The 26352-nt window shown below is 46.4% G+C and overlaps 1 protein-coding gene across 1 annotated transcript; it reads right to left on the bottom strand.

Moving 5' to 3' along the window:
- Positions 1–13086: 13086 nt before the first annotated feature.
- Positions 13087–25954, bottom strand: PARD6B (par-6 family cell polarity regulator beta). The gene is made up of 3 exons (XM_054274355.1): positions 25886–25954; positions 21060–21282; positions 13087–14386 (listed from the first exon to the last, which is right to left on the bottom strand). Exons 1-3 carry the CDS (start codon positions 25949–25951, stop codon positions 13557–13559), a joined length of 1119 nt encoding a protein of 372 aa, XP_054130330.1. The 5' UTR covers positions 25952–25954; the 3' UTR covers positions 13087–13556.
- Between the last annotated feature and the right edge of the window lie 398 nt (positions 25955–26352).

The following is a 26352-nucleotide window of genomic DNA, read 5'->3' as shown; positions in this document are numbered from 1 at the left end:
CACAAACACTTCCATCGGTGTGAGCAGCAGCTCTGCTGCAGGGACACACAAACACTTCCATCGGTGTGAGCAGCTCTGCTGCAGTGGAACATGCAAACACTTCCATTGGTGTGAGCAGCTCTGCTGCAGGGACACACAAACACTTCCACTGGTGTGAGCAGCTCTGCTGCAGTGGAACATGCAAACACTTCCATCGGTGTGAGCAGCTCTGCTGCAGGGACACACAAACACTTCCATCGGTGTGAGCAGCTCTGCTGCAGGAACATGCAAACACTTCCACTCTGCCCCTGCATCCCTGACAGCAGCAGCACAGGGTCTGGGGTGAGGAGACAATTCCTGCCAGTGACTGGCACCAGCAGCACCTGCTCTGTAAGGAATTCTCTTTAACTCTGCACAGGGCAGTGTTATGTAAAACGCTGACCAAGGAAGATTTTTGCTGCTTTTCAAGAGCAAGCATTGAGCCAACACCCGTGTGCTGCAGAGTGCATTTCAAGCTGAACTAACCAATAGTCCCTGGCACTGACACGGGGGAGGAGCTCTGGTTCCAATTTTCTGGCACAGATCAGCACGGCTTACAGAAAGGCAGCATTTTACAAATCTTTACATATGTAGCCAGAAGCTTTTGTCAGTGCGATCCAATTATAGCTTAAAAACAACTCCTATGACAGAAAAGAGACAGAGCACTAATGAAGGTGCCTCTCTGACAAATCAAGTTTTTTCTAGTTGTTTTTGTTCATTCATTTGATCTCGGCACTGGAATTTTGTAACAAGAATTGGCTCCGTATCTTTCAAAACATAAAGGGCCTAATCCCTCCCATTAGAGAACAGGAAGTCAGAAGCCAATCTTAGCACTGACTAAAAGAAGGAATCTGGATTGTCGTTTAAACGTCTTTGTTGCACATAAATGAGACCATTTTTTCCCTGGTGCCATAGCAGCACGATGGCTCAATTAAAAGCTGATTGTCCCCAACAAGCGGCACCTGTTTGCACAGGAGCTTTGCCCCAGGTGCTGTCTCTGGAGCAGCGGCTCTGCAGTGTCCCCTGTGTAACTCCTGAGCTGTGCCTGTGCTGTCCTGCCTGGCAGGGTGACACGGTGACAAGGACACATCTGCTGCAGAGCCTCGTTACACTGCTCGGAGTGCAGCCCAACACCATCCGCTCGGGTGGGACAGGCAGAAATACTTCTGTATTTTATGTTCTTGTCCACTTGGAAAGCGCAAACTGTCCCTGTCCAGCACTGTGACAGCTGCAGTCACTGCTGGGCCTTCTGCATCTTCCCTTGAGGTTCCCACCTTAGACTGTTTTCTTTCTCAATGCACAGCAAGGAGGGCTCTCAAACCAGTTAATGCACCAGTCCAGGTCACGATGGAACTGGATGAACGTCAAGCAGGTAAAATAAACTGAACATCCCCCTAAAATTCTTATCATTACATATTTAAGCATGTGCTAGATTTTTTTTGTGTTCCTCATTACTAAAAATACGGCCTGTAGTACTCAGCACTTGAAAATTAATGAGTTTAAAATATGACCATAGTACACCCCCAGTTTTGAAATATTCTGCTCTATTTTCCCTCCTCTCATCTTTCCCATCTGGTATGGTTTAGTAATAATTTAACAAATATTTTTCTTCAAGACTGTCAGAAAAATCTCACAGCACTTTGAAAACACCAAATATTATCTTGTGAGGTAAATTAGGGCACAAAAAGTAGTGTGACATACATGTGATCACACATTGTCAGTGGCAAAGAATTACAGAAATTGCAATATGTGCTGCTCTGGAGTCTTCAAGAAGAGAAACTGCTAATATACAGCCAAGAGTGAGGCTGACACCTCCCTCGAGTTCCGTTTGAAGGATGATCTGCAAAAGTTAAAAAGTGCAAAGTCTCCACCTAGGAGAGAGTTCTTACCCCAGTGGTTTATTGCTGATAAGGCACAGCTGCCTGTCCTCTGCATGAAGCAGAACCTGAACTCCAGAGGGCTCCTCAGCTCTGCCGAGCTCTGTCCTGCCACAGAAGGGTCTCAGGTCACTGCATGGAGATGCAGCAGCAGTGTGGGGTGCCCAGCCCAGGGGAGCCAGCTGAGCACAGCTCTCTGCCCCAGGCGCTCCGTCAGACCCAGCAACAGCTCCTGCTCCTCGCTGGGCTCAGCTGAACCAGCGAGGAGCACAGAGAATGCTCCGTATCCCACCCTCAGTCTCCCACTGCCATTTCTGAGAATCAGCTCCAGGGCTCAGGAGAAACCAGCAGCCAGCACTCAGCCAGGACCAGAGAGCAAACCTCAGAGGAGCAGCTGCTGGTCTACTGATTATATATTTATATGGCAAAAAAGACAGTAAAATGCCTCTAGAACAATTATCTAATAAATGTGCACTTTTTCTTCATACCTGAGATTTTTTTTGAAGTTATGTTTTATAAGTCTGCAATTATACAAGGGTTAAAAAATACTCTTTTAAAGAAACATTTGATAAGATTCTCAGCCAATGTCATTGAAAGAACATTTCCAGCTCTAAGAACACATCAGCTATTGCAAGCTGAAAAGAGCAAGAGTTGCTGATGTTCAGCTTTCTTCCATCAGCAGGTACGAGTGGTTTCTCTAAACTCCACATGCAGAAGTTCTCTAAAATAGATCTACTGTCCTTTCTCTAAGGCTGCTGCAGCCCATTCAGCCAGGGCACTGATGACATCTTTGAAGAGACATGTCTGAAACTGCAGTTTCTGCCATATGAAGTCCAAGATTTACAGCAGAAAAGCTTTTCTGCCACAGAGCTGCAAACTTCACAAGAGAAGGCTCCTTCCCCTGTTCTGCTCCCTCTGGAGGTGTTTTATTCCTACAGCCCAGCAGCCTAACCCAGCCATGTTTGTAATTTATATTTAGTACAAGGTCCTTTCTGTTCAGCCCACCTTGGATGTTCCAAACTCAGAGAGTAAATCCTGATAAATCACTTTTCTCCTATGGATTAGATCCCTTTCTCTTTTCCTCACCAATGTCATCATTCCAAGGTGCTTGCAAGCACGAATACACCATTATGCAAAATTTCAACATTTTTCTTAAAAAAAAAAAAAGAAAATGAAAGCCCTGTGCTTGTTCAAGCCCAACTCAAGGAAGTTTCTGTGTTTCCAGCCTGGCCTTGGTGTTCTTACTGGTGTCCCAGTTACATAACAGTGTTTGTATGGGCAGCCCAGCCCGGCAGAACCTCCAGCTTGGATCCTTTTTCCAGATGGGGTATTTGCTGCAGGTTTAACAACTTTGGAAAGTTTTAGGCAATAAAACCAAATCAATTCAGATAATGAAATTAAGGAAAAGTATGTGTTGTTTAGCTCTTTTGAAAAGCCCTGATGCCTTCATAAGCTACAGCAGGGATTTAAAATTGGCAGAAAACTACCCTCATCTGGGACATATTTTCCCATTTCCAGGAAAATATGACCGAATTTGGCCAAGTTACAATTCTTTACTGAATTCTATATAAACTGTGTTTTCCTGAAGATTCACTGGAGCCCGACAGCTGAGGATGAAATCAGTGTGCTCCAGCCACACTGAACAGCCATTATTGTCCTGGCAGCCCCTCTTTGCCCTGGACTGGGCTAATAGTGCAGGGAATTTTTTTGGCATTTTCAGGTATTTAATCTAGAATCTCAAAAAAAGCTTAAATGACTGCTGAAGGTCATTTAATCCATGGATCAAGCTTCATAAACTCCATCAGTACTTTTACATTTCTACTGATTTACTTTTACATTTACATTTTACTCCAACAGGTACTTGTACCTTTTCACCTCCTAAAAAACAAGCAAAGACACAAATGAGTGACATTTGGTGAAAAATGTGACTCATTTGTGTCTTTGCTTATTTTAGGTAGCTGTGTTTTTAACAGCTGAGTATAAACAGAACAACATAATATATAATTACTCCTAGTAAGATTTGATGGTATTTTTATTACCAGAAGGAGTAGATCGATGCAGATCAAGTGCTTTTTTAGTGCTCTAAGTGCTCTGCAGTAGCAAATCAAACAGCTGTGCCGGGGTGCTTTAGGGCTGTTTTAGGGATGCTTGCAGGTTCTGAGGTGTTTGCAGGGCTGTGCTGGCGTGTTTGCAGAGCTGCTTTAGGGCCGTTTTAGGACTGTTTTAGGGGTAATTTAGGGGTGTCTTAGGGCTGTTTTAGGACTTTTGGCAGGGCTTTTTAGGCGTGTTTCAGGGTTGTTTCAGGGGTTTTTTAGGGTTTTTTGCCGGTTCCGCAGTGTTTGCTCGGGCCCGGCCCGCCCGCTCCCCTCGGCCCTCAGGCGGCCCCGCGCGCGCCCCGGCGCCCCCTGGCGGTGGCGGCCCCGCAGCGCCGCCCGCGGCCGAGATGGCGCCTGAGGGCCCTGAGGGCCCGGCCCGGGCCCAGAGCGGGGCCTGGCCCGGCCAAAGCGGGACAGAGCGAGGGGACAGAGCGAGGGGACAAAGAGAGGGGACAGAGCGAGGGGACAGAGCGAGGGGACAGAGTGAGGGGACAAAGAGAGGGGACAGAGTGAGGGGACAGAGCGAGGGGACAAAGAGAGGGGACAGAGCGAGGGGACAGAGCGAGGGGACAAACAGAGGGGACAGAGCGAGGGGACAGAGCGAGGGGACAAAGAGAGGGGACAGAGCGAGGGGACAGAGCGCGGGGACAAACAGAGGGGACACCCCCACAGAGCCCGTGCCAGCCCTGCCCAGGGACACTCACATCAGGCCCAGCCATGTCCTGCGGCACAGGCGCGAGAACTTCTGCTAGGTCAAGCCTTGTACCGTACAGAGCTCATCGGAGCGCGGCTTCACCTGCCACAGCTGCTAATTAAACATCCTGCATCCGACTGCTGCACGAAATTAAACATTGGAATGGGCGGCAGAAGCCGTACGCTAGGGGAAAGTGCCATTCCCAACTGAAAATGTGAAAAACACAACCGTAAGGCACCTCTCTGTGAAAAGGAGCCAAAATTCTAAGGCGCAGCACCAAAGAGACACTCAAGAAGATGCAGCCACAAAAGCTGTGATCAATTCTCAAGCAGGAAGACACCCAAATTCCATGGCTGCTTGGGGCAGGCTACCGAGATGTGCGAGGATCAAGAGAGGTCAGCAGTAAAGCAGGTGTCTAATTTCAGCTGAAGAGTCTGAAGGGAGCAGAATTACTTCCAAGGAGCAAAGAACATAAATTATTTCTGTATTTCTCACCAGAACTAACAGGCACTCACTTGTACAGCACTGTCCTAGAAAGCTGTTTGTGTCTTCTTTATTTCTTATTTAACACCAGTACAAGTGGTGCTTGTCTAAACCAATAGACTCCAGCTGACATGAACTAATACTTGAATGAAACTTGTTCCCTAATAAGTAGTTGACTTCGCAACATCGTCTTAATCAAGCTTGAAAATTTATTATTCATTTTTTTGCAAATGTAAACAGCATTAACAAGATTTGTGTCTTGCCCACTGCAGATGTGTAGTTGACAGAAGTAAGACAAACACTGCCCGTGGTTTAACCACATGAAAATGATGTGGGTATCCTGGACCAAGCATTGTGTCATCACCTTGAAAACGCTGAACACAAAACCAAAACAAAGATCCCAAGATGTGGATATGTGTAAGTGGTCTGATTATTGCAAATCATTGACGAACACATACAAATATGATATCAAGGAAGAGGCATGGGAAAAAATTCTCTGAATAATGAAACTGAGCAAGTTTCCGTTTTTTTCCCCTTGGAGACAGAAATAATCACATCAACATTTTACCGTCAAAAGGAAGGAAGGGTGTGAGGGGAAGCCATTTAAAAGGTTGGTTTAGAAACATCTTTTGTCATGTCAAGAGAAAATTTGAAATAAACTGCCCCAAAAGAACATTACCAGCTTTACATCACCACCAGGCTCAGGTGGGATATCAGCTTCCTGCGGGTCACAAAGGGAGCGCTCCCAAGTGCTCCCACCTGGGGTTTGCAGCCTTCCTCTCTCCTGTGGCGGTGGGGAAGCGTCTCAGCCAACAGAGGGCAACTTCAGAACCTCGGTCTGTGCCCTCGGGGGTCCCTGTTCCTTACCGGTGCCTCCCGAGCGCTCCCGGTGCCTCCCGAGCGCTCCCGGTCCCCCCCGAGCGCTCCCGGTCCATCCCGAGCGCTCCCGGTGCATCCCGAGCGCTCCTGGTCCCCCCCGAGCGCTCCCGGTGCATCCCGAGCGCTCCCGGTGCATCCCGAGCGCTCCTGGTCCATCCTGAGCGCCCCAGGTCCATCCCGCGCGCTCCCGGTGCCTCCCGAGCCCTCCCGGTCCCCCCCGAGCGCTCCCGGTCCCCCCCGAGCGCTCCCGGTCCCTCCCGAGCGCTCCCGGTGCCTCCCGAGCGCTCCCGGTCCCCCCCGAGCGCTCCCGGTCCCTCCCGAGCGCTCCCGGTGCATCCCGAGCGCTCCCGGTCCCCCCCGAGCGCTCCCGGTGCATCCCGAGCGCTCCCGGTGCCTCCCGAGCGCTCCCGGTCCCTCCCGAGCGCTCCCGGTGCATCCCGAGTGCTCCCGGTGCCTCCCGAGCGCTCCCGGTCCCCCCCGAGCGCTCCCGGTGCATCCCGAGCGCTCCCGGTGCATCCCGAGCGCTCCCGGTCCATCCTGAGCGCCCCAGGTCCATCCCGCGCGCTCCCGGTGCCTCCCGAGCGCTCCCGGTACCCCCCGAGCCCTCCCGGTCCCCCCCGAGCCCTCCCGGTCCCCCCCGAGCGCTCCCGGTGCCCCCCGGGCCCGGCTGAGCCCAGCGCGCCGAGCTCGGCCCCGGCGGAGCGGGCGGGAGCGGCGGCGGGAGCGGGGCGGGCTCGGCTCCGGTTTCAGGCACCGGGAAATGAAAGGGGTGCAGGGGAACACGGAGCCCCAGGGCGCTCGGAATTTCTCCGTCCCCGTTTGTGGGTACGGACAGGACCTGGGGTCAGAGACGTGCCCGGCTCACAAACGGATCCTGTCCTTGCCCCCTCCCTTTCCGTGCTCCTTTCTACACCACGGAGATCCAGGTACTGACACCTGAAGCATATTTGAAAGACAGTTAACAGCATCTCAATGTTTAATAAAGCTCAAATGGGTTTTTTTGCAAGTGGTTTTTTTAAGTTTTAGCTCACTTATAATCTCATGAGTTTGCAAAAATATATCTGCTCTCCTCATTTTGCTGCACAGGACAGAAAGTATGAATAGCAGACTAAGTAACAAGGTTTTCACAAGATTTAAGCAATTAGGTTTTTCAATTTCAGAAATACAACACCAAGCATTTTATGTAATGACATGCAGCATTCATAGTCAGAGAAATCTATGTTTCTATATTCAACTCATTCTCCCTGGCTTTTTCAGAATTTCAAATCATTTCTGCCCTCCAACAGAAAAGAGAATCTCACTTGTAAAAAAAAAATTTTATTGGATACACAATATTCAGAACAATAGCCAAGAAACAAAAGGCAAAAAAAGCAAAAAGTCTTGAGAAATTCCAGTGTCTCACAAGAATACTCTTCTCATGTCTAGAATTTACTGCTACAGCTCTGGGGGGTCAAAAGGGACCAGGCTTGCAGTTAGACATACGATCTTTTCTTGGACCAGCCCATACAGCTTCATGGAGCACACAAACTTGTGGCCATTGCAGAATTATGTTAAATTATATTAAAACACTTTCTCTCATCTCCTTTATTGGTTAATTTATTTGCTCCCTGCTCTTTATTTTTTCTCCATTTTCTCTTGCAGCTGTGGCTATTAGGGCACTTCCAGCCCTGGTTCAGACAGGACAGACTGATGCACACCAGCTTTGTGCACTGGGTGGTGTCCCTGCCTTCCCTGGCTCCCTCCACATCAGCTGCTGCTCTCTGCTCCTCAGCTCTGAGCGCTGCCATTCCAGTGGTGATTACAAAAAAGCCATTATCAGTACCTGGGCACTGCCAGGTGCTCACAGGAGCACTCACAGGACAAGAACCACGGTCTGATGTGGGGACAGTAAATACACTCTTATACACCTCCTTGTAACAGCCCAGAGCCTGAAACAAGTCTCTCACTGATGAAATGCAAGGTATCTCCTTGTGCTATCAGGTAATAAAATAGTATTCAATAGAAAGGAATGTTAATTGGAAAGAGAGGAAATGATATTAGCAACACTTCTGAACTGGGTGTAGAACTGCAGGTTTAATAGCACAGCACTTCTTTAATCGCTTTGTGCTTCGTGGCCCTAAAGCACCTTTAAATCAAGCACACGACATCAAGTCCCCAGAGCCAGATTTGTCTCGTGTGTGAGAGGAAAAGTACACAAGTGATCTGTCAGAGCTGCACGAGGAGTCCGAATTCCTACATCTCAGCTGCAGTCTCGCCTCCCCAAGGACCAGCTGTGCCATTCATTGCACACTTCTACGGCATCCAAGAATATTGTTACCATCCAGCACATCTTCCCTCGTGTTAGCACTGGAAGCCATTTATGAAGCTACCTTAAAGCTGATTTTTTCTCTCTAGCATTACCATGTGCAGCTACATCCCAGTATCTGAGTGTCTGAGTACAGACACTTGTACTGCAAGGAACACATACTCAGAAGACTTTTGGAAAGTCTGCAGAATGCCACAGGTAATTTGAGGATAACAAAAAAACTTCAAAGGAGTATTTAGCACTAGTCTAAATCATTCTCCTGCTGGTATACTAGGGAGAGTTGGACTTCCACTTGATTATTTACTTACGAAAATACGGTATCTGTAAGCATACATGAATTTTCAATTCCATAAAATAACCCAAGTCCTAATGCCTTAAGAGCTCATCACCTTGAGAAAAGTGAAATGCTCCTGGGTTTAAGGGACAGATGCAGTTAACGGCTGCATTCCCTCCTCAAGGAGGCAGCAGTAGGGAAAGCTAGTCTTCCTTGAGGTAAGTTTAAGAAAACTGCCGTGGGTATGAGCGCTCTGCAGAAGCAGCATTGCTGAGCTGTGTGAGTGCACTCAGCCTCGCTCCCCGGCAGCCCCAGCTGTGCTGTGCAGAGCCAGCCCCAGCAGGCTCACTCCATCCTCTGGCAGCCGCTCCCAAGGACAGCTCCTCAGGGGGTGAGCCCAGGCCCTGCTGAGCCGGGGCACAGGGCACAGGGCGCACTGCAGAGCTCACGCCATGCCGGGGATGGCACTGTGCTCCAGCATCGCTCCCAGGTGTCCTGTGCAGAGAGCAGCACTGCCCCAGTGCCGGGGCAGCAGCCCGGCTTCTCCGGGCTGCACCGAGTCAGTGCTGACCCCAGCCCTGCTGTCCCCAGCAGGGCTCTGTCTGCAGGGGCGGAGAGCCCTGAGCACACAAACAATCCAGGCCCGCGGGCACAGGGAGGAGCAGGCAGGACTCTGTGCTCAGCCCCAAAGCAGCAGGAGCTAAAGGCACAGGCAGGGGGCTGAGCACAGCCCCAGCCTCGCCTCCCTGGGTAAATGTTTACTAGGGCTGCCAAGGCAGGAGCAAACAGTTGTAAGTGAAGTGGGTTTGAGTTCAAGCTGTCCCATGGACACTTCTGGAGACACTCACAGCAGCAGGGACAGCGTCCCCAGCAGCAGCAGCAGCAGCAAATGAGCCAGGTGACAGCAGCAGTGACAGCATCCCCAGCAGCAGCAGCAGCAAGTGACCCAGGTGACAGCAGCAGGGACCCGAGGCTGTGCCAGGAGCAGCCCTCAAGGAAGGGGCCCTGCTGCAGGAGCAGGCACAGCACAGAGAGCACGGAGGGGCACACGGCTGGCACTGCCCAGGGACACGGCTCTGCTCCAGGGGAGGGACAGACACACGGACAACGCTGCCAGGAAAACACTGCCTGCTCCCCTGGCCACAAGAGAAATAGCAAGCCCAGCTATTGTCACGCTTGAGAAAAAGGATACATTCTTCCTCATTTTATCTGACAAAGTAACTGAGAAAAAAGCATTTCGTTTCTATATCCATTTATTATTTTGGTCTGTAAAAATAGAAGACTAATATACAACTACATCTAGCTTGATTTTTGTAAAATCAATCTTCATTCGGTGAGATACCAATGTACATTATACATTAAAGTTGTAAGAAAAATACTGATATTTGACATTTTAAACAAGTTCATTCATGTAAAAATCACATTGCAAGTAAAATTTAATTAGAAAATACATAATATTCACAAAAATACACATGTTAAAGACAGCTTGTGAGAACATTGTCCTAAATTTAATTCAGGTGTGGAAAAAAACATATGATTCACAGTTAGGCTTGACTTCTCCAGTACCACAGCAGAACTTTAAAGTAAATGCATCTTAACTCTATTAAGAATTTGTTCTTCCTATTAAGGTGCACTTGGATCTCCCAACCACCAGGGAGGAATCACTTGTCCCCCTCCATGTATGTACACAACATATAACACTAGTCAAAGGAATTTTAGTTTTTCATTCCATTCTGAAATAATTTGGGTATTTCATAAATTAATTTATAAAATCTGGATTGAAAATACAATTTACACACACAGGATACTTAATACACAGATTACATCAATAGCAGCGTAGTATTGTCAATCATGCGCAGCATCCTCACTATCACTTCTGGAATTCTTTCTCCTTTTCGTAGCTATAGATAAAATCTATATAAAACAGTCAAGCCTCTAAGTATTGTCTTCCAGGGAGAAAACAGTATAGATGTTAAAAATTTAGGAGGTAGTGAATGAAAGGCTAACAATATCAGCATATTTTAAAAAACCCTATACTGAAGCCCAGTATCATTAATATATAAAATTAAATTTAGCCACTCATAATCAACCATTGATCATCCCAAAGTAGCAATTTAAAAATCTTTTGTAATTAACAGTGTAGGTATTAGTAAGATATGGAAGAACTTTAGAAACTTTATGGTAACTGCAGCGTTAAGCAATTACATGCTGTGCAGTCTGTCATTATAACTGTAAATACACATTCTTCAGTTTTATTCTTTTTTTATCGAGTCCCAAATGCTTAGTTTTACTACATGTCACCAAATTTCTGTGAAACAGAGCACAATCTATGTCAAAAAGAACACTATCTCATGTTTAGATTACTCAGTTTGCAGGAAAGGTCCCAAGAGATGAAGTCTCATGCAGTTTAGAGTAGGACCTCAATTAAATTTGTCCAAGTCCTTAATACTGGCATCAATATTACTCAGCCTGCCCACGCAGGTGCCTCGGGGCTGGCACCTGCCCAGGCTCAGCCCTCCCAGGCAACGCCATCCTTCCAGCTGTGATCTGAGCTCCAAAACCCTCCCGGGCCACATCAGCCCCAGAGGGGATCTGCATGGAATGAAAACGTCACACCTGCATGAAGTGCACCACCAGTTCATGCTCTGTACCTCTGGACCTCTCTTCTCCCCCATCCAAGCGCCTTTATTCCTTTCATTACTCACAATACATTCAAGTAAACCAAAGGCACAGAAGTGCAAACTAGCAGAATAATGAGTCTCACCCTCCACTGGTGATTTCATACAGGAAGGAAGGTCTTTTGACAAAGGAAAATAAAGATATTTTCAAAGTAAACAATCTTCCGTAAAGAAAGGAAGTGTAGAGCAGCACTGAGAGAAAACGTGCACAGGTAAAGTCTCCATGTTGCAGAATGAACATTCCTTTTTCTCATTTCACACTAAGAGGATGTAGTTACTTAATTTTCAGTAATTATTAGCAAAACAAGTGAAACACTTGAAAGATCTTGCTCTTGTAAGAGATTCCAGGGCTCTCCACACACACACTAAGAAACCATAAATAAGTGTAACAAAGAGCCCCTCACCTGCAGAGTACCACTGCCTGCTGTGCCTATTCTCCATAAATCCTAAGGGGGATGAATGCCTCTCTTGCCATCTTGGACTCCAATGGCATTGGAGGTTGGAGAAAACTGCTCATCGGACACTAATTTCCAATGTGCACTTTGGAACATCACTCAGCAGGGATTTGTTTCTGCAGCAGTGTTTGCATCATCACAAAAACCTGAAATAAACACAGGTTTAGGCTCTGACAGTCTGTGACAACTTTTACAGATGCCCTACCATTAAACTTACAGTTGAGTTGGTCTCCTGTTAGTAAAGTTACCAGAGGTAGATTTTCCTCAAATAGACTGAGGGGAAAAAAAGAAAAGGGTCAGTCTCCCTTCCCACTCATCACACCTTCCCAGAGGGTGGAACACTCCCAGGAACACAGGACAGAACCGGCAGCACCCTCCTCCTCCTGCCAGAGGCCATGGCATCCCTGGGCAGGGAGATCCTTCTCCCCAGACCTACTGGTCCCAGCTCATTTTCCTGCCACAGCTTCTGCTCCCAGAGTGGGGCCAGGTTGGGAACCAAGGGCCAAAGGGGTAAAGCGGGAGATACAAAAAGGGAAAGGATAAAAACAATGCTGGAAGCCTCTCCTGCAGCTGTCCCAGTGAGTGCAGTGGTTACACACACACACCTTTGCTTTGCAGCATCAGGACTTGTCATCAGTGTTTTCACACAGAGCAACACCAATATCCACAACACCCAGCCAGGGGCACACAACAATCTGCATTTACTGAGCAGTTCCTAGGAATGAATAAGTTAATATCACATGGCTCAAACAAGGTGTAGTAAAGCCTCATTCTGATTTAAAACTTTTTTTAATCCAGGGATTTAACAAGACTGATCTAACTTGTTCAGGTTTGAAGAAAGTCACTTGTATATAATCCAGATTCATTCCAACAAACCTTTGCTAGTAGAAATCATTACAGTTTCTACTAGGACTGCAAGTGTAACAGAGATTACATTATGCTATTTCCATAGCATTAAGTTTACATTTGATTTGTTTGTAATTTACTGGGATTAATAACTAAATCCAATTATATCCTTAAATATTGCAAATAAGAATGAGAACAGGTCTTTGACGCATTAGTGTTAAGACTTTCACATCTGAATTTCAAAATCAGAGTCATTAAAAGTAAGCCTGGCCATTCAAACCAGTAATGGTGCCTGACTAACACGGCTGTGGTTGCACATTCACTCACAAAGGAACAGTGACCTCCACAGCCCCACTGCCCACAGAGCCCCGCTGTCCCTGTGTCACCAGGGCCACACCAGTCTCCCCACCTCTTCCCAGTCCACTTCCAGTCCCTCTACCAGCTCCCTCTTGCCCAGAGCCCACACACAGCCCTGCAGTGGAGCAGCAGCCAGGACAGGAGTGAGGTGGCTGGGGCAGCTCCATCACAGGTAAGCAGCCCTTCAGAGGAACATGGAACCACAGCCCGTGAGACAGTCAGCTACACACGTAAGGAAGTTTACTTCTATAGAACCAGTAGTATACAGCATAAAAAAATAATAAAAATCAAGTACCTTTAAAAGAAAGCTCACAGCCATCTCTTAGCTATCCTGCATTTTCAATTTAAATTTTCATCATTCAATTTCAGCTATTTATCAATTATTGTCCAGCTTTGTGAATTATTTACATTGAAGTGCAGAATTAATGAAGTTAGTTAACTTATGTAATTTTGAATTTCTTGATTTTACATTTTTCCTTCCTTTTAATCTAACTGCAGTGCTTGGTAGATGGAGAGGTATAAAGTGTGTTACATATTAAGCCCAATTAAAACACGTATGGCATCCTTACTTATACAAAGTACACCGATGTCATTTCATAGTGTTATTATAGTTCCATCTTCTTCTAAGGACTTACGCCCTGGCTCTGGGGCCTCATACTCCATGCTAATGCTGCCTGTCGAGTGACTCAAGTTCATCTCACTGGAAGGAAGGAATCCATTTTGTGTGGACTCGTGGAGGAGTTCAATTTGTGATAAGGATTCTATGCTTTCGCTGGCAGGCGTAGCTTTTGGGATCTGCTGCGGCTCGCCACTGTCTTCAATAATAATGTCCTCCTCGTCGCTCTCCTCCTCTCCTTGCAGCAGACCGCCCAGGATGTTGGGAGTGCTGCTGGGGAGGCTGGACTCGGTGGACTGGCCGGAGCTGCCCGAAGTCCGACTGTTCCTCACGACGTTGTTCCTCTGGTTGGCGGGTCTGACCGTGATGATCAGGTTGCGGCTGTTGGCAATCATCATGTCTGTAACTTGATCGAGGCTTTTTCCCGACACCTCTATGCCGTTCACCTCCAGCACCTCGTCGTTGACGGCCAGCAGGCCCGTGCTCTGCGCCAGCCCCCCGGGCACCAGCCTGGATATGAAGATGCCGGGCACCTTCTCCAGCCCGTGCGGGGTGACCCTGACGCTGGAGCCGTCGCGGATGTAGAAGCCCAGCGGTTTGTCGGTGCCGTACTTGTAGAGCCGCACCCTGCGGTGGGTCTCGGGCAGGATATCCACGTCTATGATGGAGGACACGGGCCTGAAGTCCTGGGGCATGCTAATCACAATGTGGGGCTTCTTCTTGTGGTTGTCCGGACGCAGCACGTTGGATAAGACGTTCTTCTTCCTCGTCATGGTATCCGTCCCGAAGGCACTGTAGTCGGCATCCTCTGTAAGACAGAGCGCACGGGGATTAGAGCCTGCAGCCAGCCAGGTCACACTGCTCCCATGTCAGCTCAGCACAGGCAGACAGCTCATCTACAAGGTGTCAGCCTTACTATCGTAGAAGAATTCCTCTCAGCTCAGGAAACAAAAGCTTTAATGTTATGAAACACAAAGTTTGGAATACTTTTGGTTTTCTACTACTGAAAGAAAGAGTGTGCGCAAAAGAAATTAAAACCAGTTAGCAGCAGCAGACACAAAGAACTACAGCTGCCTGAGAAAGGGTAGAATGGAAAGAGTGAGTACATTCCTAGAAACATTTTAATTTTATTCAGAGTAATTCCACTTGCTAGTTTTCTCTCCTCAGGTTTCAGATCATTGGAAAAGAAAGAATGAAAAAGGGAAAGCAGCCAGCGCGCCTATTATTGCCTAGTTACTGGGAGCCAGCCAAGTGACCTGGATTCAAACTCCAGAAAGCTTATTCCATTCTGCACTCCTCCCTGCCCCCACACCATGTAGGTAAAATGGCTGTGGAGCAGAAACAAAGAGACCTCGCAGACAAACACTTCAAGCAAAACTGTTCATGCAAGCAATGCTGTAACTGCCACAACTTGAGACAGGAATAGGCAAATGGCTTAGAGCTTAAAAAAAATCCAAAAGAAAACATATTAGTCCCACAACTATATGTAAGGGACAAGAAAACATGTTCTGCAGAAAAAATATTGATTTCTGAAATGCTTATTTACCAAAGGTTCCATTTTTTTTAATATGCAATAAGTCTCCAAAAAGAATCAACCTAAGTACATTCAGAGCTGAACTTCCTCTGATTTATGCTCGTAAATTGAGTGTAATCACTCAGACTACACACATCTTTGTTCTGCAGGGGAAAAGCCCCAATAATCACGCAGAACTGGACTGCACTAACGCCAGGACCCAGAGAAGTTGGGATTTCTTTGTACTATCCCATTCAGATGCCATTGGTACAGCCAAGAAAGTGGAAGAATGGTTATACATTCAATCTGTGGGCTGGGCTGACTGTGGCAATGCTGCCCTGGTGGCATTTCAGGATAGCTGCCAGCTGCTGAGGAAATCAATGAGTGCATTTGCTTCTGAGGCTGAGATACACAGACATGAACCAGTTCCATTTGGACTCCTCAGATGCTTCAAGCAAAACAGACCAGAGAAAGCATTCCTAGAGCAACAGGCTAACACTACTGCAGCACGTAACACCAACTCCTCCCTTCCCTTCCCAGCCTTTGGGGCTGCTGAAAACAAGAACACTGCTTTGGCTGCTCTAGGAAGGCAGTCATGGACCTGGTACTCTAAAAGATAAAGGACAAGAAGAAAAGAAACAAATTTAAATTAGCCCACAAAAAAAACCTCAAAAGGATTTATTGTCAACTTCTGGCGTGTGTGTACACAATAGTTCATCAACATGTTTTAGAAAAATGTGTCCTGATGATGGCCTCATTTACATTTCTTTTTTATTTCCTTTGTTTAAAAAAATAATTACACCATAAGGAAGGCAAAGCTCTTGCTTAGCTGTTTGCTAAACACAGAGCATCTTTTGCACTGACGTTTATAGATAAAGCTGTTCAACAATTTAACTCACACAATCAGGAGTTATTTCTGAAGATACCTAATTCACACAGCCCTACTATAGCCTGAAGGCACTTCTGTAGCAATCTCAGTTACTTTGTAATTTAAGGTTTAATTAATGTAACATTAGATCTTAACATCAAGCACAAAGGCTTTAGAAATAGCCTAAAATCTGATCTTCACATGTCTAAGAGTGTTAGGTCAGCTGTGGTGAAGAGCTGGTGCATTAAAAAACAATTCAATCTCTCCAGGCAAAGCATTTTAACAGGTGAGCAGTGTCTGCAGTGAAACACCTACAGAAATGCAAACTCAGCCTTTCCTCTGTAGAAGGCCCTTTGGAATGTCTGACTGACTCAGATCAGCTGGTTACACCCTGCACTCCATCCACTGCTGACAACACACCGACTTTTCAGACAACATGCAACAATTCTTTTCATGTTCGCTAAAAATTTATGATCAAAGGGAAAAGTGAGAGAGGTTTTGCCCTTATCTCCCCTGACAACCCATCCAACCAGTTCCCAGTTAGGCATCTGGTGTTTCATTGAAAGGATTTTTGCAATTCAATGAGGCGCAATAACTTCTCTTTTTTTTATTTAGAACTACAACTGTTTACAAAACAACCTGGAAAGGACAATTGTGAAATCCGATCCTAGACAGGTCCTACTTTAAATACCAGCTACCACTTGCACTCACTGGTGCCAAGTGCAGCTTGCTGATGGCAGCTCCAGGACACGGGGCCCAGCAGACTGGTGCCCCTGCAGCACTCGGCTCCTGCTGCTCTCAGTACAGCTGCTGGTTTAGAAAAAGGCACGAGGAAACAGGACAGCAAAGCTCTGTCAGGACCGATTCTGCCACCAGTGTTCTCCCATGTCATTGCCACATTGAAAGGTGTGCAATTGATGGGGTTTTCTCCTTAAATTCAAAGTGCACAAAGTCAGAGAATCAGACAGACTCTGTGGTATTTCACCTATTCTATCATATCAAATATGTGAAGCATTCAATGATCCCAGCTTGCCACAGTGGCTAGAAGGCTTCACCTTCATGGCAGGATACACACCCTGCAGGAAGTCGGGCATGAGCTAGATACACAAACAAATTTATTACATCCAAGTAGGTCTATCACATACTGTAAACGATCAAAGACACTTTGTGCTCTTTACTCAAGTTGGATTTAGAACTGTCCCCAGCTTCCTTCACAGAAACCACCTCCCAGCCTGCCTCCCACAACTATCAGCTGCTAGCTTCTGTCCAAATCAAAATTTTCCAGTTAGCAGAGAAGCACAAAGATCAGCTGCAACAGGACTGGCTTTGAAAGAAATATTATGTAAATCTCTGTATGCAAATAACAGATTCCAAAGGACTTTTAAAACAAAAACTTAGAGTAGAAAAACATTTCTTAGAAAAGAAAGGAACTTTAAAAAGTCTCTTTCAGAAGACAAATCAGAAGTCTTAAATTGAGCTGGTGGTTTTGTTTTTAGTAACTTTCTTAAGTTACAGGACACATGGCTGAAGTAAAAGCATCCCAAAACTGCAAGCCAGATGTCAAAACATTTAAGAAACTCTGACAAACCAGAGGGAAAGTTTTTTTCATTGTAACTGCTCTTAATAGTTAAATAATTCAGAACTAGCATGAATCTTAAGATAAACAGTTAAGGTTAGGGAATTTGTGAGGAAAAATTAGAGGAAGGTTGATAAACTCATCTCCCCAAATCTGAGCAGAACAGCACACTCTGGGTAACCTCTCTTCACCGCTAAACAAGTTTTCTAAAGCAATACTCTCAAGTACAAAGGCATCTTTGTTCTGGCACCTCACTAATCAGTTTAAAGCCCCGGCAAAAATATTTTGGCCTAAAGCCAAAGGACAAGGTGTTAACTACAGATAGTGTGAAGGAGAACATCCACACGGGGCAGGAAGGATTTCTCCCCCCAGCAGTTTCAAGCTCAAGGTGGCACCAATCTATACAGACTTATTACATGAAATTGAAAACAAAAGCCCACAAATGCCGAATCTGGTTTCAATTTAATGTTATTGAAGACAGATTTTTGAAATATTTTCTGACCCGTTTGCAAATCAATGTAGAGTTACCCGTTAAGAATTAAATTTTCAAAGCCCCCAAGTAGTTAGCGTATTTGAACAGAAATGCAATTTAGCATTCTTTAAATATGACCCAACAAATCTCCTCCTATTTAGTCACGAAATAGAACAAAATATGGTTTTAGGAAGAGGCCTCAGAACAGCTAGGCTAGTCCAGAAAGAGCTGTTTAAAAAGCCAACTGCTCTTACTTCTCAGCAAAGTAAAGCTTCTCAGTGACGAAGTGTCTCTCGAGAGGCACAAGTGGATTAACCAAAGAATTCACTTCTCTCTAAATACAGAACTTGCAGGAGCTGGATATTGTAATTTAGAATCCTTCGAGGGACTGTTACGGACATTATAATGACATCTATCTCCTGCTATCTCTGCTGTTCTCGTATTTACAATGCAAAGCTCCCCACATCAAGCTGCCCTTCAGCCTATGCAGACTGTTCCCCTCCATTTTCTCTTCAGAAGGGTTTTTCTCACAGACAGAGTGACTCCCATACATCTGGAATTAATCACCATACATCAGTTTAACCTTTAAATACCAGATGTCAACAGTACCTGTTAATCTGTTAAACTGCAGAATGAAATTCCAGAGGGGAATGTTTTCTGCAAGCTGACAGCCAATCCTGACTTGTGCAACATCAAGCCCCAGTTTGGATTTTAGCACTGGAGCAGTTTATAAAGTATTTTAAAGGAATTTTGTGAAATACAATTAGAGGAACCTAAGAGGAATAATTTGTGATTTCATTACAGGATCTCTAGGTTTTTTACCACATCAACCAAGCCACATAAATGTTCAGGACAAACAAAGCTTTCAGAAATGAGGAATCAAAATCAAACAGGAGAGAGAAGAGCCGCTACTCTGGCATAACTCTTCCCAAATTCTGGAGTCCCATTATCACAACCATTGCTTATTAGTAGAAGCAAAACCATCCTGCAGCTCCCATTTCAACCCCTCAAGGTGTTCCTGGGATGCAATATACTAAGAAGTTAATACTATTTACATTAGATTTCACTGCAGTCTGCTCATACTTCAAGTTGACTTTGCACAAATTACTTGAAGTTTCTAAATAGTTAAGACAGTATGATAAAAATTTCTTAAATAGTTAAGACAGTATGATAGAAATACATTATAAAGAATCAAAATACTTTCTCTCTTTCCCCACAGTGGCTTTTTCTCAAAGATCTTAAATTCCCATACTGCTGCTGGAAATACAAAAGAAGTCAAAGTTCCATTACAAAACCCACAAAAACTTTTTGGCTGATTTAAGAGAATGCAGGAAAGCCACAAGAAGCCTTGCAGGAGGAAAAGTAACTTGTGTCACTTATAGTTCCAAACCAGCCCAGATCAAAGCAGCCCCATCAACTGCAGGTATTTGCTAAGGCATTTCTTTTCCATTCCATAGGCAGAGCCAGTAAGGCTGCTGCAATCTGTGAATTAAGGACACTTAAATCACACTGCACAAAATATGAACCACCCCTAACTCCACCAATCCAGCCTTGGTTACAGGCAAACCATCACAGATAAAATACAGAATAAAGTTGTTCCTGTATTTTCCATCAAACAAACACCTACCCTGTATGCAAAGATGTCAGTGAAGGCAAAGCCTCAATTTCATCAGCAGATGCGATCAGTGTGATCACAACTGACTCCCAGCACAGTGCAGTGGGGACTGGGGTGCCAGCCTGGGCTCTTCATTCCCTGAAACTCCAGGGGCAGAAGGCTCTCGTGTCCAAGGGAAGGCAGTGACACCTGGTATTCCTACATAGCTTTTCCTACGCATCAATTCTGGTTCTGATAAACTAAAATGGAATCATCATCTTCTACTTTTGTGCATTATATCAACTCCTGGCACCAGAGTAGTACCAAATAATCCACCTGGATCAAATCAAGGTAAAGGACTGTAGGAAACTAAAGATTCATGATAAATGCAACACCAGGAACAGGCAACAGTAGGAACAATCTAAAACCATATGGTGTTGAAATATAAACTCAATAATCCAGTCTGACAAAGTGGCTTATCCCTTCCTGTCATATGGCTACTGTAGGGGATTAGATGGAGTCATAGGCCTTGTCTCCCTCCAGGTTCTGCTAGAGCAAATGCTTCATGCCCCTGGCACTTCAGCACTGAGAACACAGGCCTACCAGTCTGTGCTATCAACACAAACAAAAACACTTTGCCAGCACTCAGCAGCTGCCAAGCAGCCACACTGGTTATGAATATTGGGTTTGTGTCAGGCCCTTGTGGAGTTGTTCACTTTTTGGAGTGGGAGTGGATAGAAGGTTCTGATGCCCAAGCATTTGCTAGGGAAAAGATGCCTGTCTTCACAACAACCAGGAACAACACCACATGAACAAATACAAACTTCTCATTGGATTTTCTTCCCTTCATGAACAAAAGCAGACAGCAGGAACACACAACCAGAGCAGACGCAGTATTTTTAAAGGCAAACCATCAAAGCAAGCAGCCCTCACTCCTGAGGTTTGCTAACTGACATAAACTTGTCAACTGAAAACTTCAAGATGTTTTATTAGGAAAGTGTAATAAGAGTAGCATAGAACAAAGTTAGTATTGAATTTATATTTTAATATTGCATTTAATACTTCATGTAATAACATTTTTAATATTACTTTCCATCCTGTAATGGTCTCTCCTCTTGTCTGATCAAGATTAGAATTTTAAGTGAAAAGTATCCAACATACAGAGCAGAAAAGCTTAGAGGTTAAAAGTTTATTTTCATTTGCATACATAAAACCAGAAAGAAGCATTTGCTGGAGATTTAACTTGGCTTAAACTCAACTAAATATAAGCAAAACATCACAAAGTATAAATAGGTTGCCTGAGGAAGCTCTTGCAAGAGAGACAAGTTGTGAATACCTTTCATGACTCATAATTATTACGGAATTTGACATGAAGAAATAGGACTGAAGGGTTTTTTCCTCCATACATCACACTGCAACTGGATGAACAGATGATTCACATTCTTCAAGTGCTCTTACCTTTTCTCTGAATGAAAATCCTGAGGAGAGGATTGGCTGTAGAAACTGCTTTGTGATAATTGTCATCATTATTGATAGGCAGCAGGTCTCCGTGAATGTCCGTGTATCCCACCAGAACATCAACGTTTGGGATCTTGTGCACGTGCTGCAGTAATCCATAGAACTCCTCAAACTTGCCAGGTTTGGATCTCTCCAGAGAAAATCGTCGAAATTCTGCCCCAAACTACAACAAAATATATCTTACATCATTAATATGGAAGCAACAATTATTTTATGCTAAACCAGAAACATTATGGAATTAAAAGTGCACTAAAAACTACAACAAACAATTTTGACATGGTATAAAACAGTCAGTGAAAACAGCTGGTTTTTTCCCCCAAGGTAATAACTAGTTTTGTAGCTGGTGAAACGTGTACCTTTGAGCATGCCAGGGCTGTTTCACTGCTCCATTTAACGGGAGCACTCAGGTGACAAACCGGGGCAGGGATGGCTGCAGGTACTCACATGGTCATGGAGCAACCACGCTGGGCAAGGGACAGAGCAGAGGCTGCACTGCTGTGGCACTCAGTGACAAACCGGGGCAGGGATGGCTGCAGGTTCTCACACACTCATGGAGCAACCACGCTGGGCAAGGGACAGAGCAGAGGCACGGCACTCCACGCAGGGCTGTGATTAACACCCTGTGGTATGTGCCTACCTGGAATTCGGTTGGAGAACTAGCAGTGCCCTCGAGAACAGCGTGCAGAGATTGCTACACAAGCGCGGGTCACCCACGCAAGGTGAGCAGCCCTCACAGCCCCGGCTGTTGGGGCAGGAAGTGAAAATGCCCCTTGGCTGTGCAGAGCACGTGGACTGCTGCGGCTTTTCAGTACAGCCCGGCTCTGGGGAGTGGTCTCAGCTCCACTCTGCTCCTGCCTGAAGAGAGAGAACGGGGCAACAGCCACTGCCTTCAAGAGCATTCAGGAGATTTGTGTGTATGAGCAAGGCTCAAATCTTGACTGCAACAGTCTTTTAAATCAGGGTTCCATCCAGGATATAGAACGTGGATTTTCCAAATCTGGTAAGGTTCAGAAAACATGGAAAAAAAATTAGCCACTGACACTACTTTAAGGGGTAGCACTTGCTTGTAGTCAACATAATCATTCAACAAAAAACCCAGCTCACAAATCCACTCAGGCTCAGTCTCCTACATCATCTCTAAAGCAAACATTTATTAAAACACGTTGCTTATTAAGGCGATGATACAGTGGGGGCAGGCAGAGACTCAACTGGGTGCCAAGAAAAGGATGAGCATTTGATGTAGACTAGACAAATTGTGATTTTTACTACACATAGATAGTAAAATGTTGGTGTTCTGCCTAATAAGGGCAGGACCCAAAGTAAACAGAATATTGGATAAAAATTACTCTAAATCCTCCATATCAGGCACAACATACCAGAGACGTCAAAAGGAATTCAGAGATAGCAGCAGCCAGGTTACAAAAACCAGAACAGCTTGTATACGAATTAAAAGGATAATAAGCTAATAATTTAAAAAAACTCAGTTGGCTGCTTTTTTTTGTGTGTGAATTCTATTGCTGACCTGCAGTGAAAATAAAGACGCTAAATAATTTCTTTAGCTAGTTTTAAGTAGAGCAGAAGCACACAGGAACAAAATGCTCTGAGCGCACGTTTGAGCCTCAGTATCACATACTTTGGTGTATCTCACACACAGGAGATATGGAGGTGCCCTTCACCTCACACCTGATTACAATCTTTGGAGAATTTTGGAGAATAAAAGCCTTGGAGCTCTCACATACAAACAAAGCACTGAAAATCGGGAGACAAGGACCTCGTTGTTAGCACGTTAACACCACGCTAACTCAAAACAAGCTACACCTTCAACACCCCACCTTCCTCCAAAAGCTTCAAATAAAGGAACTATCTGGGAACATTCCTGCTCTAAAAAACCTGCAATTACCCCGCCATTGACTAATGAGGCAGAAGCGATGATTCGCACCTGCTTACAAACAAAAGCCCAGCCCACAGGAGGAACTCCCAGCACGTCAGAGCAGCACAGCCCCGCAGGAGCTGCCCGGGCACGGCAGCCATCGGAACGGCTTGGCTTTCAAGGGTTACACAGCTTAAACATAATTCAGTCATGAAAGTTTTAAAGAGCCAACAACCTCACCCTCAGGTTGGAATAAATGTTGAGTCTTACCACAGTAAGCAAAGGGCCAGATTTTCAAACGTGTGATTTTTATGTTTTCCATGTTGTTTTATACATATTCGGTGCAAATACCAAAATACTCCTAACCCACTCGTATGTCCTAACACAGTTTGCTCAATATATTAGAAAGCAGGTAAAAGACAAGTCCAACTGTGCAATTCCATTATTGGAATGCCTGAAATGTCCGTATTTTCTATCAGACGCTGCCCTCCATGCCGTGAAACAGGGCTGCACTGGATGTTCTAGAGGAGTAACCCAAGCACAGAAGGCTCCTTGCCACCTGAGCTCCTGACAAGCCGTGCTGCTCGCGGTAATCCCCCGGGAGAAGGAGGGCAGCCGTGGCAGCACACCAGGAAGGCTCCCGGGATGCTCACCTAACATTTATGGGTCACCTTTTCAAAGTCCTCTGAAACACAGCACGGAGCTGCTCTGTGCAAGTCCCCATCACTGACAGAACATGAGCTGCAGTGACCTTCTCTGGCTTACCAGTTATTAAGATTTTGCTCAGAAATAAATGTTATTCCAAGTCATGAAAAAGGGGAGAAACCTGAATTTTTATACATTGAGAACTAGAAGCTTATTTTAGGGTTTTCCATACCATCAGCAGGAACTCTAGTCTGGGGAATAAAGTTTTATTTTCCACGACAAGAAAATGGGCTGACTGGAATTCAAGTACTATGGGCAGTCACCAGGGCAAGCTCAGAGCAGTTACCCAAACTGAATAAACTAAACTAACAAAAGGATTGTGCTCATGTATTAAAAGGATACCACAGTTGGGCTGTGCTGGCCCAGCCTTGTCAGCTGAGGCCCAATTATTGATTTGGAGTATCTAAATAAAGAGCTGTACATCACGGAGCAGCCTTCACAGCCCAGGCCACCCCGCAGGAATGGCTGCCTCCACCTCCCACACAGGCGTTTCTTCTTTCTCTCCAGAATTGCTCATTTTCATAGAGGGAAGATGACTCCTCTGCGACATTAAATTGAGGTGCTGTTAAATAATGCATTAGTAACAAGCAGTTCTAGGAATGCCTTGAATCCTGCTCCATAATATGCACTTGAGGGACAATCCCTATTCATTAGGGCTACATTTCTCTGCACAAACACCAGGAACACAGCACACGGCTGATTCCCTAGATAGATTTTAAATCAAGGAAAACACACAACAGGGAAACAGTGGGGCTGAGGAAACAAGTGATTTGGGTTTGTAAGCACATCATACTGATCATTCTCAACATTGTAAGAGCACAAATAATAGACTTCACCATCAGAGTACTAACTTCACTGGTATTTGAAATAACAGCTACCAGATACTTCTGTATCTTGCTGATTTAGGGCACATGGAAATTGAACACTTTAAAGAAATCATCCTCATTCAGGCTATAGAGACGCCCATCACACTCTCCAGAAGTTCCAGCACTATGATGCTTTATCCTTAAATGTCCACACAGCTCAAGCCCTGACTGCTGCTATAACACCTCACTAGCAGGAAAGGAGGGGACAGAACACAGGCTGCTCCCCACTTCAAAAACAACCCAAGAAAGCCATGTGGCCACCGATGGAAAACACATTCCCACGTGGATGCACTTGCAATCCGCCTAGGCAATGAAAAACGGACTTCAACTCAACACTTCTTTGACTAATAGAGACACTCCACCTCATACTGCACATCCAGCAGTTTTACAATTGGAAATTACTACAAACATAAAGCAGAACAAAAAAAAAAATCTAATTTCTCTCAGAATATCTAAATTTTATCAGAAAATCTTTGTCTAACCATAAAAAAAAAAAAGAAAAATAGAAGAGAAGTGGATACACGCATGGGAGAATTGACAGAGCTGGGCAAAGCTGTGAGCACCTGACACGGGTGATCCCTGCGGGAACACACAGGTACACACTCCTGCAGCACGGCCAGGGTAAAAGTCTCCCGGGGCCTCCAAGAGAAGGCAAACTCCACTTTCGGATAAGCTAGCCAAGGCTCACCTCTACCTCTACTGTGAGCCTACGCTGTACCGCACAAAAAGCTACAGAAAGACATAATCATTGGGGAAAAAAGGTAACTACAGAAACAGTCACTAACAAACGCACTCACTGCAATTCGGACAAAGAGAGGGTCTTGAGGCTTGCGAATTATCACAGAACTTTTAGGGCTGGAAGGGACCTCTGGAGATCATGTAGTCCACTCCCCACGTATGTCTCTAAGCACCTCCTTGGCCCAGTGATCCCACACTTTCCCCACAGCACCAATTTGTCTGTAGGTCTTTTAGTCCCTCCAGAAACTCAGGGGCCAACTCCACTCACCTGTTTTCTTTCAAACCACATAAAAACCATTTATATTTCTTCCCCGCAGACAGCGCACCCAGCAAGCGATCCCACCACCTCCGGCGGCCGCGGGCACAGGTGGGGAGGGAGCGCCGGGCCCGCCCGCCCGAGCCCGGGAGCCTGCGGAGCGCCCAGGCCCCGCGGGCCGTGCCCCGGCGGCCCCGGGCAGGTGAGTCAGCAGCTGACGCCGTCCCTGGCCCCGTCCTGTCCCCGCAGCGACACCGCGGCCCGACGGCCCCGCAGGGCCGGCCCGCTCCTTCCCCCGCGCCCGCGGCCCTCAGGCGGCGGCGGCTCCCACCTTGCTCTTCACCTCCATGGTGCCCAGGCCGCGGCTGCCCGCGGCCCCGCGCTGAGCCCGGTTCATGCCTCGCGCGGTCGCTGCGTCCGCCGCTGTGGCTCCTGTGTCCGCCGGAGCGCGGCGGGACGGGCAGCGGCGCGGCCCAGCCAAGAACCACGGCACCCGCGGCCGCTCCGCCGCCTCCGCCCTCAGCGCGCCCGGGCCGGGGCGGGGCCGCGCGGCTCCGGCACCTGCCGGGACCGGGGCGGGGCCCTCGCGCGCCTGCGCCGCCTCCGCGGGGCCGCGCACGGGCGGGGCCGCGCACCTGCGGCCGCAGCGCAAGATGGAGGCGGCCGTGTGGGAGCCGTGCGGGCTCCGTGCGGGCTCTCTGCTTTTGTCCTGCAGCCGGTGCGGACCCTGCCTCCGCAGCCGGTGTGCCGCACGGGGCTGGAGCGGGGATCGGCTCCCGCTGCCTCCTCAGGCACCTC

The sequence above is a fragment of the Melozone crissalis genome, unplaced genomic scaffold (assembly GCF_028551555.1).
Source record: "Melozone crissalis strain CALT ecotype California unplaced genomic scaffold, PUWL_Pcris_2 ptg000017l_1, whole genome shotgun sequence".
Taxonomy (NCBI): domain Eukaryota; kingdom Metazoa; phylum Chordata; class Aves; order Passeriformes; family Passerellidae; genus Melozone; species Melozone crissalis.
This window is presented reverse-complemented; position numbering and strand designations above follow the sequence as displayed.